This window comes from Bombina bombina, chromosome 1 (genome assembly GCF_027579735.1).
Source record: "Bombina bombina isolate aBomBom1 chromosome 1, aBomBom1.pri, whole genome shotgun sequence".
Classification (NCBI taxonomy): Eukaryota; Metazoa; Chordata; class Amphibia; order Anura; family Bombinatoridae; genus Bombina; species Bombina bombina.
In genome coordinates, this window is record NC_069499.1 from 1,270,877,751 (window position 1) to 1,270,890,990 (window position 13,240).

The 13,240-nt window shown below is 41.5% G+C and overlaps 1 protein-coding gene across 1 annotated transcript in view; it reads left to right on the top strand.

Moving 5' to 3' along the window:
* BANP (BTG3 associated nuclear protein) overlaps window positions 1-11,918 on the top strand; it is a 1,088,809-nt gene extending 1,076,891 nt beyond the window's left edge. Inside the window, exon 13 of the mRNA XM_053701244.1 lies at window positions 10,276-11,918. Within this exon, the coding sequence (XP_053557219.1) occupies window positions 10,276-10,347 (72 nt within the window). The 3' untranslated portion in view covers window positions 10,348-11,918. The remainder of the gene's footprint in view (window positions 1-10,275) is intronic.
* Window positions 11,919-13,240: the final 1,322 nt, after the last annotated feature.

Below are 13,240 nucleotides of genomic sequence, written 5' to 3' on the forward strand. Positions count from 1 at the left end.
TTGTCCTTATATATATCTTTAAAGCAGCAGTGTGAGTTATATACAATATATATTTTCAGCAAATTGTAAAGTTTAGGAATCTATTAATTAGTTATTTTCTTCATAAATGGAAAGAGTCCACAGCTGTTTTCATTACTTTTGGGAATTCAGAACCTGGCCACCAGGAGGAGGCAAAGACACCCCAGCCAAAGGCTTAAATACCTCCCCCACTTTCATCATCCCCCAGACATTCTTTGCCTTTCATCTCAGGAAGTTGGCAGAGAAGTGTCAGAAGTTTTCAATAGTCTCTTATGGAGGGTAGTACTCTTCGGCATGGGACTGGAGTTTTAAGTAGTCCTGTCAGCCTCTCAGTGAGAGCATGGGTGAAAGTTAGAGTCCGGAGATGCAGGGAGAGTCTTTCTGCGAAACTATCCGAACTCATATTAACAGCTCCTCAAGCAATCAGCGTTGACGAGTTTCGCTGCCTGCTTTTTTCTCTCAAGTCCTTGGCAGAAGCGACGCTACTATCTGTCACACTTGATGGGCCGTGTTCCTGTTCCACGGCGTAGATTCCGGTAAGATTGTTTCATTTTACTTTCATCATGGATTTATTGTAATTAAAATTATCCGAGAGGGGCTACAACCTTTTGAGGATAGATTTAATATAGGGTCTCAGTGAGGCTCATTTCTGTATCTAGGAATCAAGGGTTAATATCTCCTGAGGGGGGTTATTGAACAGGGGGATTTATAATCATGTTTGTTATGTGATTCTGTCTGCTACTGTGTAGTGTTGCTCTGGCTCATGGCTATTTTGGAACATAACGGCCTATGTCTAGTGAACCGGCCTTTACGGATGGGCGTGCTTTTGCATGGACTGCACGGTTTACCTTGTGACCTCATTTCCGCTTTCCTGACCGTGTGGCAATGGAGAAATCCTGGTCCGCTGGTGTCTGGTTCTCTGGAGGTGGTGAGTGCCCCAGCCAATAGGGGTGTAAGGTGCCATTTAGATTTTTCTTATTGGTCCATTTTTTATTCAGTGTCCCAGTTATGGAGGATTCTGATTTTTTGGAGACGGATGTCTCTGATTCAGACTCTACTTCTTGCGAAGAATATGAATTGGCCCGAGTGATACATGCCCATCAGTTATGTTACAAATGCTGTTTTAGAGTGCTCTGTTCCTCGAGATCAGGGAATCAGGTGCCCACTGAGCCATCCGTCTCTGGGGATTCTTTTTCTCACGAGACGAGTTCCCTACCACCAACTCTTACTACGTATGCAGGTAACCCAAATGCTACTTATCCTTCTAGGGAGTGTGGCCTGTTCCCACTGGAGGTTACGACACGGTTCCGCATGGCCATATCTTTGGTGCTGGCACATCTGCACCTCCCGGGAATGTGCTTACAATATTGTCCATGTTCGTTAACCGGGGCTCGTCAGGCATGGGATCGCCTGGTCCAGTTCAGACCTCCGGGGGAGCGACTGCCCCTGAGGCCTCAGGGGGTCAACCTTCGGGGCCGGTGTTTTTTTTTGTCTCGACAGAGGTATGTTGCGCCTTTCGTTATAGACTGGCGTGCCTTTGCATTCTATTAAGGCACGTTTTTGGTGTTGCTGGAGGATCCCACTCTTAATGGGTCTGGGGATTCTCAGTCTTAATCTTCGACTGGCTTGCATGCATAGATATCAGTGGATGAAGTAATCTTCTTATAGTCTTTATTTGTGTATCTTTTTCCAGTTCTGAGCTTGGAAGTCTCGGATCCCTGTTGGTCTGGTTCTGCGGGTCTGTCCGTTCTTCCTGGGCTATAACCTACGAGTTGCCTTATCTTTTATTTTCATCCGGTGAGAATGATTTTTATTTGGTCTAAAGCTCATGTTGTGGTGTGATGTTTCCTTCGGGAACTTTCTTCTCATGATTTTGTGGTCGCACTGTTTACAAAAGTCTGTCTCACTTTTCTTTATCCCCCCATCTCGGGGGAGACTCTATGGGGCCTTGACAGTGCTGGGGCCCTTGGTTTCAGGCTGGTCCTGACTGGGTACAAATCCTTCTGTCTTTAAAGGCCTAGTTCAGTTCAGTTGGTCCGGTGAGGGCACCTAGTGATCACAATATGATTTGTGTTGTTGTTTTATTTTACAAGCTTCAACTAGCATCCTGAGAGGACTTGAGGGTCCATTGTTGCTTAGGGGCATGGGGTCAGTCATTATTCGCCTTTCAAGCTAGTAGGCCGGAACTCCGTGAAGATCCGTGGCGATATGCTCAGTCGTTTCCCATTTTTAGGGGAACTAGAGTGTTCCTTCCCATTGTGGGTTGGAGGCTTGGAGGATTTAGGTCCTTCATACTGCCGTTCTTATGGTTTTGCCTTTCATGGTCTCTTTGGAAGTGTCCTTTTAGGACTTGTTCCTTTTAGAGGTTCTCTTCCTTTGGGTCAAGACTTTCTGGACATCGTCCGGTTTTTCTGGCGGCTTTGGCCGCTTAATTAGGAAGTAAAGGCCGTGAGGCTCTGTCTTCCTTCGGGAGTTATTTGTCTTCATATCCCTTGGGTGTGGTATTTTGGAATGTTAATCTGAAAGGATTATGGAGACTAGCCTTACTTTCTATTCTCTTTCGGGTGACTCTGTTCTCGTTCTCATTTCCCTTAGTGTTGCCCTTGGGACCTTTGGGCTCTAGAGAAATTGTGTGATTTTGTTGCAGCCTAGCACCTTGTTGGGGGGCTGTTGACCTCCGGCTAAGGGTGTTCTCTTCCCTTTTGGCTGGGAATGACGAGTGAGTCCTGTACCCGTTCCCCGGGTTTCCCGGTTCTCATCCCCTGTGAGTCTGATTGATTCAGACGGGGTATCTTGTGTTCCCTGGGGGTGTCGTTCATTCTAGGACGATTCTGGGTCCCGGGTTCTTTTCTTGGATCCTTCTGGGATGTCTGAAGACTTATGATCCTGTGGACTGGTTCGGTACAACCCAGTTTTTTCAGGGACCCTATGTTGCAACATAGGGGCTAGCTCATTGGGCTTGCAAGATGGAAGACCAGAGTTCACATCCATTTTCGGGTACTGGTTATAAACTTTAAGGCCCGAATTGTCCTTCGGACATAGTGTGCTCCTCTTCATGAAGAGTTTTTTTTCTCTGTTGGATCAACAGTGGTGTCTGGATGATTTTTTTATTTGGTCCGTGTTTTGATCATACTGTGGCATCATGTCTTGTGGACATGTATGCTGTTCTTATCTGTGCCCTTCCCTTTTGAGGGGATAGTTTGTCTTCCTTATGAGCTGGGGTTTCCTCTCTCTGGAGGGTCTTTGACCTGCCCTGTGTGTAGGAGGTTGGATCAGGTGGCTTATTTCTGTAAGGTGCAGCATCTGCTGCTCTGTGGGCTCTGTTCCGCCTGTTGGAATTTGATCTCTCTAGAGAGACACTGTCTAAGAGAGCTGTGACAGGTCTTCCTACAGATCTATTGCAATTTTCTCTGTTCCAGGTCCCAGGGGGTTCTACTTTGGAGTGCCTTATTTTGGAGGAGCAGATTGGGTTGGCACCAGAGCTCTGTTGGGGTGGGTGAGTCCCCCCTTTTTCTTTCCATTTCCTGGGGGCTTGTGGTTGGGGTCTTTCTGTCCCCCCTGTCTATCAGATATATCTGTCGCTTGGGCTGGTCCGGTGTTAAAGGAGGATCTGAGATCTGTTGCTCTGATAAATTCGTCCTCTGAGCATTCGAGGTACAGTAATGCCTCTTGAGGTTTCTCTTATGCTAGTTGGACAGCTAGCTCAGCATACTAATGCACTGTGGCTACTCTGCCCTGTAGCAAACCGAGGGTTGCAAGTTCGATCCTCGGCAAGGTCTACTCAGCCTTCCTCCTTTTCGAGGTTGATAAAATGAGCAGCGCCTTGAGTCCCTTAAGGGGGATCAGCCGCGCTTTACAAGAACATTCATGTTTTCTCTGTGTGTTTTCTTCTTTGTGGAAGAATACAGTAGCTTGTTCCCTTTCTTTAGTAATGGATGTGTTCCAAAGTTGTTCTCATCTTCGGACGAAGCAGGATGTTGTTGGGTAGGGGTTTTCATGCTTGGTGCCCTCAGAATAGGCCGCCTTCTTGTACCCCCCCCCGTTTTTGCATTCAGTGTCCTCTATAGCTTGGGTATTGTTTTCCCAAAAGTATTGAATGCAGCTGTGGACTCTTTCCACTTAAATTATGCTTACCTGATGATAATTTTCTTTTCTTCAGATGGAAAGAGTCCACAGCTCCCGTCCGTATTTTTCTGTGGGGCATTTTCACCCTGATATTTCTTCTACTGTTCCTTGTTTCCTCTGCAGAATGACTGGGGGATGAGGGACGTGGGGGGAGCTATTTAAGCCTTAAGTTTTTCAAACACATGCTGGGCTTATTTGAACAAGCATTGCCAGTGAAGTCTTAGGGGTCGATTTATCAAGCTGCAGCTGACAGGGGTGCACATACGCGCCCCTGTCCACCGCAGCTCGCCTCTGGTGGGCTAAATTTCGCTGTCGGAATTCAGCATTGGACACGAGCGCTCGCATGCAATCCTACCCCTGTCAATCTCCCCGGTCTTGTCCTTAGAGTTGGCGAAAGGTTAGGGATGCAGCGGTCTGATGACCGTTGCTTGTTAAATACGGACTGTAGGTTCTCTTGTGAGAACCTGCAGCCGTAGCGGAGCGAAGGGGTTGATAAATCAACCCCATAGTCTAATGATGCATAAAGAGATGTAGACAGTAGATAAGAACCAAAATAATGAATTAAACTTTGCATTTTCATGATTTATTTAGCCTGTGTTTCCTTTAATTTAAATCTATACAAGTGTAGTGTTCCCTCTCTTTTCTGCATTCCATTACACTCCTATCTGCTGCAGAGTGATTGGTTGATATGTTCAGGAGTTAGTTTATATCTGTCCCTGATTGGCCACAGTAAACGATGTAAGAAAAACAACATTTAAAACAAAACATCTATTTTGTATAGGGATCTGTGCAGTGAGTCATTTCTAATGCTCACAAAAAAAACTTACTTTCCTTCTTAATACAAGAAGAGTCCATGGCTTCATTCCTTACTGTTGGGAAATACTGAGCCTGGCCACCAGGAGAAGGCAAAGACACACCAGCCAAAGGCTTAAATACCTCTTCCACTTCCCCCATCCCCCAGTCATTCTTTGCCTTTTGTCACAGGAGGATGGCAGAAAAGTGTCAGAAGATTTCGGAGTGTTCCTCAGGAGGGGTATATGGGACTTCTCTTTCCTAACATTTGATTAATATTAATAATCAGGTCCTTACATTTGATTAATCCCCACTGTTCAATAACCTCCCTCCGGAGATATTAACCCATGATTCTATTAAGATAAAAGGAGCCACACTGTGACCCTGTCTTCAGCGTTTTCAACACATGTAAAAATTGAAACAATCCTACCAGAATCCGTGCTGTGGAACAGAAACACAGCCTCTCAAGTGTGACAGTCTTGTAGCATCGCTCCTGACATGGATTTGAGTGAAGAAAAAGCAGACAGTGAAACTCGTCAACACTGGTTGCTTAAGGAGCTGTTAGCAGGCAGTCTTGATGGGTTCGCAGGAAGACTCTCCCTGCATCTCCAGACTCTAACTTTCGTTAATGCTCTCACTGAGAGGCTGACAAGACTACTTAAAACTACAGTCCCATATCGAAGAGCACTTGGAATCCGGCTCAATCCTGGAATAAATCCAAGCAGAACAAGAAGCCTGCTGAGAACAAGTCAGCATGAAGGGGCGGCCCCCGATCCGGCGCTGGATCGTGTAGGGGGCAGACTGTTGCTGTTTTCAGACGCGTGATTCAGGGATGTGCAGGATCCATGGGTCCTGGAGGTCATAGCTCAGGGATACAAGATAGGTTTCAATTCTCATCCACCCAAGGGCAGATTTCTCCTCTCAAGCCTGTCTTCAAAACTAGAAAAGAGGAAAGCCTTTCTGGGATGTGTGCAGGATCTGTCCTTAGGAGTCATTGTCCCGATTCCTATCGCAGAAAGAGGTTTTGGATACTACTCAAACCTGTTCGTGGTCCCAAAGAAGGAGGGAACTTTCCATCCGATTCTGGACCTAATGTGTTTAAACAAGTTTCTAAATGTCGCCTCGTTCAAGATGGAGACAATAAAGTCCATCCTTCATCTAGTTCAGGAAAGACAGTTCATGACCACTATAGACCTGAAGTATGCCTACCTTCATGTTCCAATCCACAGGTACCACTTCCAGTTCCTAAAGTTTGCATTCCTGGATCAGCACTTCCAGTTCATTGCACTTCCGTTTGGTCTAGCTACTGCTCCAAGAAACTTTACAAAGGTTCTAGGGGCTCTACTGGCCGTTCCCTACTTGGATGACATTCTGGTTCAAGCACCATCCTTTCGTCTAGCAGAAGACCATTCAGTATCTCTTCTCTCTCTTCTTTTATCTCATAGATGAAAGATAAACTTAGAAAAGTTCTCTTATTCCAAGCACCAGGGTAGTATTCCTGGGTACTATAATAGACTCGATATCCATGAGAATATTTCTAACTGACCCGAGACGTTGCAAGCTAGCTTCAGCATGTCTTGCCCTCCAGAGCTCCTTAAGGCCATCTATGGCTCAGTGTATGGAGGTAATTGGTCTCATGGTGTCCAGCATGGACATAATTCCCTTTGCCAGGTTCCGTCTCAGACCATTACAGCTGTGCATGCTAAGGCAGTGGAACGGCGATCATTCAGATCTGTCTCAACAGATTTCCCTGGACAGCCGGTTGAGAGAATCGCTTTCTTGGTGGCTCTGTCCAGATCATCTGTCCCGAGGGACATCCTTTCTAATACCATCCTGCGAGATTGTGACTACGGACGCAAGTGTTAAGGCTCTGATTAGGATCAGACCTGTATTCAGATCTTCGGCTCCTCCTTGGAGTCTGAATCTGTTTCTTAAGGTTTTGCAACGGGCTCCGTTTGAGCCTATGCATGAAATTGATGTTAAGTTGTTGTCCTGGAAGGTCCTTTTTCTACTGGACATTGCTTCTGCACGGAGTATCTGAGATTACCACCTTGCAATGTGAGCCTCCTTATCTGGGGTCCCATTCGGATAAGGCTGTTCTACGTACTAATTAGGGTATCTCCCTCAGGTCGTGTCAGACCGGAACATCAATCAAGAGATTGTGGTCCCTTCTTTGTGTCCTAATCCTTCTTCTTCGTTCTTCGAAGGAACGTTTACTTCATAATTTGGACGTGGTTCATGCCTTGAAGTTTTATCTTCAGGCTACTAAGGATTTCAGACAAACTTCTTCCTTGTTTGTTGCCTATTCTGGGAGTCTTATCCGCTTAGCTTATGTCAGCGAGAGATAAACCTCCTCAGAGAATTACGACTTATTCTACTAGAGCAGTGGCTTCCTTTTGGGCCTTTAAGAATGGGGCCTCTATGGATCGGATTTGTAAGGCGGCTACCTGGTCCTCCTTACACACTTTTTCTAAGTTTTACAAGTTTAATGTTTTTGCTTCAGCTGAAGTAGTCTTCGGGAGAGAGGTTTTGCAGGCTGTGGTGCCCTCAGATTAGGGTCCGCCTCTCTTTTTCTCCCTCCCGTTATCATTCAGTGTCCTCTAGAGCTTGGGTATAAGTTTCCCAACAGTAAGGAATGAAGCCGTGGACTCTCCTTGTATTAAGAAGGAAAACATAAACTATGCTTTCCAGATAACTTCATTTCCTTCTGTACAAGGAGAGTCCACGGCCCCGCACATGTTCTCCGATGGGCGGCCCCCTAAATTATATTTTTCTTCTGGCACATTTTATTCCCTGATATGTCTCCTATTGTTCCCTGTTCCCTCGGCAGAATGACTGGGGGATGGGGGAAGTGGGAGAGATATATAAGCCTTTGGCTGGGGTGTTTTCGCCTCCTCCTGGTGGCCAGGTTCAGTATTTCCCAACAGTAAGGAATGAAGCCATGGACTCACCTTGTACAGAAGCAAATTAAATTATCTGGTAAGTATAATTTATATTTTAGTACCCCTTTAATATATTTAAAGGCTTCTATGGCATTGCCTCTCTTCCTGTAAGCTATATATATTAAAGGGACATTAAACATTTTTGCGTTTGGGTAACAATTATGCTTGAGAGTAAAAAAAACTAATTCTGTAACAGGTTTACAGGATATGCTTTATGGTCTCTCTAGTGAGCTTTGGACAAGCACAATGTTTAGACATGTGCTTTAGGATTTGCAAAGATATTTGAGCGTTGCATTTTTTTTATGAATATATCCGATTCCGAAAAGAGCCAAATGCCGCAGACCGTGGCCATTTTCATCTTTTCGTACACTAAAATACACGCCAAATAATTGTTATACAAAAGCAAACAGTGATGGTTTATGTCCCATTAAGTTTATGAAATCTCCTCTTTTCAGTTTTTTTAACAGACCTCTTTTGAACAGTTCCTGGTTTATTTATATTCTATTCTTATTCGTTTTACTGGTGATAATGCTTCCCTTATTATACTGTAACTGCAGCAGAGACTTATTCTACCTCCTTCTAAACTCAGCTTCTGAACACAGATGGCATCTAGGGGTGATATACAGTGCTCAGTTTATGCAAGTGAGGCTAGAATGAAGCAACATTGGAATAATAATAAAAAGATTTACAGTTCTATTGTACACAAAATGATTAAAAGCAATATAAAGTTATAGGATGATAAAAAAAAATCAAAGCATTTTTGTTTTTAAATGAATTTTTGGAAGCAGATCAAAAAGACATTTAAAAGGAATTCAAAGTTTAGCTAATTGTCCAAGATCTTTAAAAAACAAATAGAAAAACATTACAAGAAATGCAAGCTGGAAATGTTTTAAATGTAGTCAAAGGGATACTAAACCCAGATTTTTTTCTTTCATGATTCAAACAGAGCATGCAATTTGAATCAACTTTCTAATTTACTCCTATGGTCATTTTTTCTTTGTTCTCTTGCTATCTTTATTTGAAAAGAAGGAATGTAAAAGCTTAGGAGCCGGCCCATTTTAGGTTTAGTACCCTGGATAGCGCTTGCTTATTGGTCGCTACATTTAGCCACCAATCAGCAAACGCTACCCAGGTGCACAACTAAAAATGGGCCGGCTCCTAAGCTTTGCATTCCCGTTTTACAAATAAAGATAGCAACAATTTATATTAGGAGTAAATTAGAAAGTTACTTAAAATTGCATGCTCTATCTGAATCATTAAAGACAAAAATTGTGTTTAGTGTCCCTTTAATAAAGCAACAGATTTGTAGTAATGGAGCACTTGGGTAGCAGCTTCTCCCTGAGTGTTATCACATAAAATCGCTTACAGCAACATCATGTGTAAAGCAAACTAAAACTATCAAGATGTGTTTGTGTGATGTAAATGATTTACTGTGTGAAGATGCATTTGGCCCTATTAGATTATTCTCCCCACACACCCTTAAAAAATAAATTGCCATTAACAACAGGAGTCAAGGAATACACTTTTTGTGGGGCCATAGAGAGTGTATAGCGTAACCCTATATCTCAGTGATCAGTTGTGTACACACATGCACTTTCTGCAAAAATAAACAAACATATGTAATTAGCGCTCTTTCACAAGCATTGTAATCATTTGTTCAGCTTAATGTCCCTTTAAGTACCCACAAACTTCTTTTTATAAAACAGGGATTTTATGTCCCCAATGGGCCCCACAGTGTTTTTAGTTCTTGTTCTTGACCCGTAGCATTGTATTGAAATCACCTGTGTGTATGGAAAGGGGAGGGGTATTATGTGACAGAATAGATTTTTGGGAGACTCTATCAAGCTGCATTTGTAGCTTCTGACACGTTGCGTTCTAGGCTCATATAAGTGACCTTGCAACCACAAATTTGTGCAATCTTAAATTTCTCCAAGTGATGCTGCATCTCAAGTGCCAATTACAGACAGACAGGGTTTCTGCTTCAGAAATTGTTTGCCTGCAGCTTCATAAATGTTTTTATATATATATATAATTAAAAAAAAATTGGAGGGGGGAGGGGTGGAGGCATAACTCTCTTCCAGAGAAGGAGAGGATGGGGTCTCAAAGGAAGCCTTAACTGGCTGAAGTAAAATATTGCTGGGATTTAATTGGAGCAATATGGCATTTCTAACTGGCATCTGCCTCTGTTGTTTGTCCTGTCATATTATATGACCAAGTTAAAAATAAGTTCTACCTTTCTGTACAGTAAAGAATTTTACAAATGGTCTTTTAAATGAAGCAAGGTCTGGTAATAGTTCTATCCCAAGCTACCTTCCCTGTACCCCCTGTATAGCGCTGCAGAATCTGTTCGCATTTCATATAATGATAATACTAAATATGTTTTTGTTTTATTTTACAGGCAGTGGAACCTTTGCAGTCAGCGCTCCAGCCTGAAATGCACATTGAACATGGAGCAATTGAAATAGATTAATAGTAGCATTGCAGATCTTAAGAACATTCAACCATAAACCTTTACTATGTACTTGCAGAACACAGGCAACAAATGCTTACGAGGAACGACTCTGTAACAGACCGCTGCACAAACTCCCAAAAAACGCTATTTAGCAGAGCTTACGTATTAAACCTGATGACAAGTTTTAGGCTAAAAAGTTGGTGGGGTTCCCCGCAAAAAGTTACTAAAACCAAATTCATGACAGTCAACACTTATCTACAATGCAAAAGTAAATTCAAGTCACCTTGTTTGTACACTGTAATATTATATTTTTATATCCTCTGTAAGGTTTGTAACATAAAGGGGAACCAAGCTAAAATAGAAGTGATAGTTTTCTTTTGTCAAAAAATACTTTATTTATTAGATGCTAAAGAATTGTTTTAATTGTCCACTGGAACTTAAATTGCCATCTAGAGCTTAATGAACATGGGCAATATGGAGACCATAAAGAACATCTGTTATCAATCACTGTTCACACTGTTTTCAAATGAAAGGAGAAAACATATATTGAGGAACAGCTTCCTTCTTTTTTTTTTTTGTATAATTCTGCAAGTTAAAGGGGCAAATGCGGTCGTCAACATTGACATTTTCCACTTTTAAATGGCCGAGCGTTTGTGCCTTTCTTAGGCATTCAAGAAGATTTGCCTTTGTAAACACAATATTAATTTAGGTGGCTCTCCTGTACAAGATACCTGTGATTATTTGCTTACAAGGATAAAAGATCTCTTTTTTCATTAAACAATAGAGGTGTCTATCACAAAATGAAAGTTTGCAAAATGTAAGTAAAAAGGGTCAGTAAAGTCAAAATGAATAATTTAGGTAGCACATACATTTTTTAAAATTGTTTTGTTCTCTTGGTTTTCTTTGTTGAAAAGCATATCTAGGTAGGCTTAGCCGCTGGGAGCTACCAGCTGATTGGTGGCTGCATATATTTGCCTTTTGTCATTGGCTCACCAGATGTGTTCAGCGAGCTCTAACTAGTGCATTGCTGCTCCTTCAATAACTGGATAGCAAGAGAATGAAGCAAATTTGATAACAGAAGTAAATTGGAAAGTTGTTTAAAATTGTTTGCTTTAGCCGAATCACAAACGCAAAATGTTGGGTTTCATGACCCTTTAATTCCTGTTAATTTATTTAATGGCAAGGATTTTTTGAACCAATACTAATGAACTGAAATGTTTAACAAAAGAAGTCCTTGAATTGAAACTGTAGTTTTTTTTTTATATAACAATGCTTAACCAAGTTTGTCTATTATTTACACTGGTAGGATTTGTACTAAATAAAATATTCCATAACATGTTAAGATGCAGGACAAGAACAGACAGTGACTTTTTCATATTTATTTTATGCTTTGAAAGTTAATGTATAGTACATAGTAATACTGTCCTGAGGATTATGCCGTTTTTGTTTGGTTTGGTTGCTTATACATATAAAACAAACTGTCTGTAACAATATATACATTCTGTGGTAAATATAATTCTATTAGCAGTTGTAAATGAACATTTTCAGGAAAAGGTAATAAATGAGTATTTATGAGCAATTCAGATAAATTGTTGAATTTCAGAGTTTATATCCAAAAATATGTTTTTGTCATTTATTTTTATATTATCCCAACTGCATTACTGTAACAGCATGAATAGCAAAGCATTGCTTTGTAGGGCCTTCTAGCAGCTAAAGAGTTAAGTGAATAATAATTTTCTAGTCACTGTAGGTAATACTGAAAGTGTTTTGTTTCTAAATATGAGCAAACCATGTGGTTAAAACAGCTAGTTCATGACTGGTCAGTCAAAAGCACAATTTGAAGCCAGCTGGCATGAAGGAATGTCATCATTTTAGAGTGACCACAGGCGCCTTACTGGGCAACACGAATGCCCATAGCACCTCCAGAGCTGAGTAATATAAATATCTGATAGCACTAGCTGCTGTTCCTCTGTATGCGATTAGGTACATGGTGTACTACTGATCACTGAATTCTTGAAATACAATCAGAGATTGAAATATTAATACCATATGTTGGTCCAATGAACAGCAATTGGAAAAATTCACTATTATTTGGCAAGATTAGTGGTGTGCAAATTAGAGGTAACATCACTTTCTTTGTAGCGGCAGCTGTATCATCCCCACACTTCAAAGGTGCCAGTTCCCTTTAATGTGCAGGGTAGTGCCATGTTTGCATGTGCAGGGCTCTGTGTAAAGCAAAAAGAAAGGTGAATAGCAGATGTGTAAGTAAGAAAAACAATGTTAGGAATCAGGTCCTCCATCAGTATCCTTTGCATTCTTGATATTACACTTTGTGCTCAGCTTTTTTTTATCCCTAAACAATATGGTCTAAAATTACCCCTGCTTCTTTATATTCTCTAAAGGCAAATTAAACTATGTGACACATTCTCACCATGGCTTCATAAATATTCTTTGGAACATGTAAATACACTCATTTCTACAAGTCTATGATAAGTGACAAGAATGTTTACGCTTTTAATGTCAAGTCAAAGTATTCACATCTAGATGCAAATATAAGCGAAACCCCTTCAAAATTAAAAGTTCCTTGTCTCTATCAACAACCAGTTCACCAAATAAATTAGGTCCACCTTCTGAACTTATGGCTTAACATTAAACATAACCACAAACAAACTTTATAAATCCCCTTCTGATGGTCATGCCTCATTATTTTACTATATGATTGAGTTTTTTCATTTTGAAATAGCATTTTGTAGCATTCACCTCCAACAGTATCATTCTGTGAAGTATATCCTTGCCCTAGCCTTTTTTTTCCCGGTAGTTAAAAGGTTCCTGATTTCTCTCATAAAAGTATGTTTGCTACTGCAAGAGTTCAGCCACCTCTGCATATTTTTAAGAGGAAGCAAGTACCCAT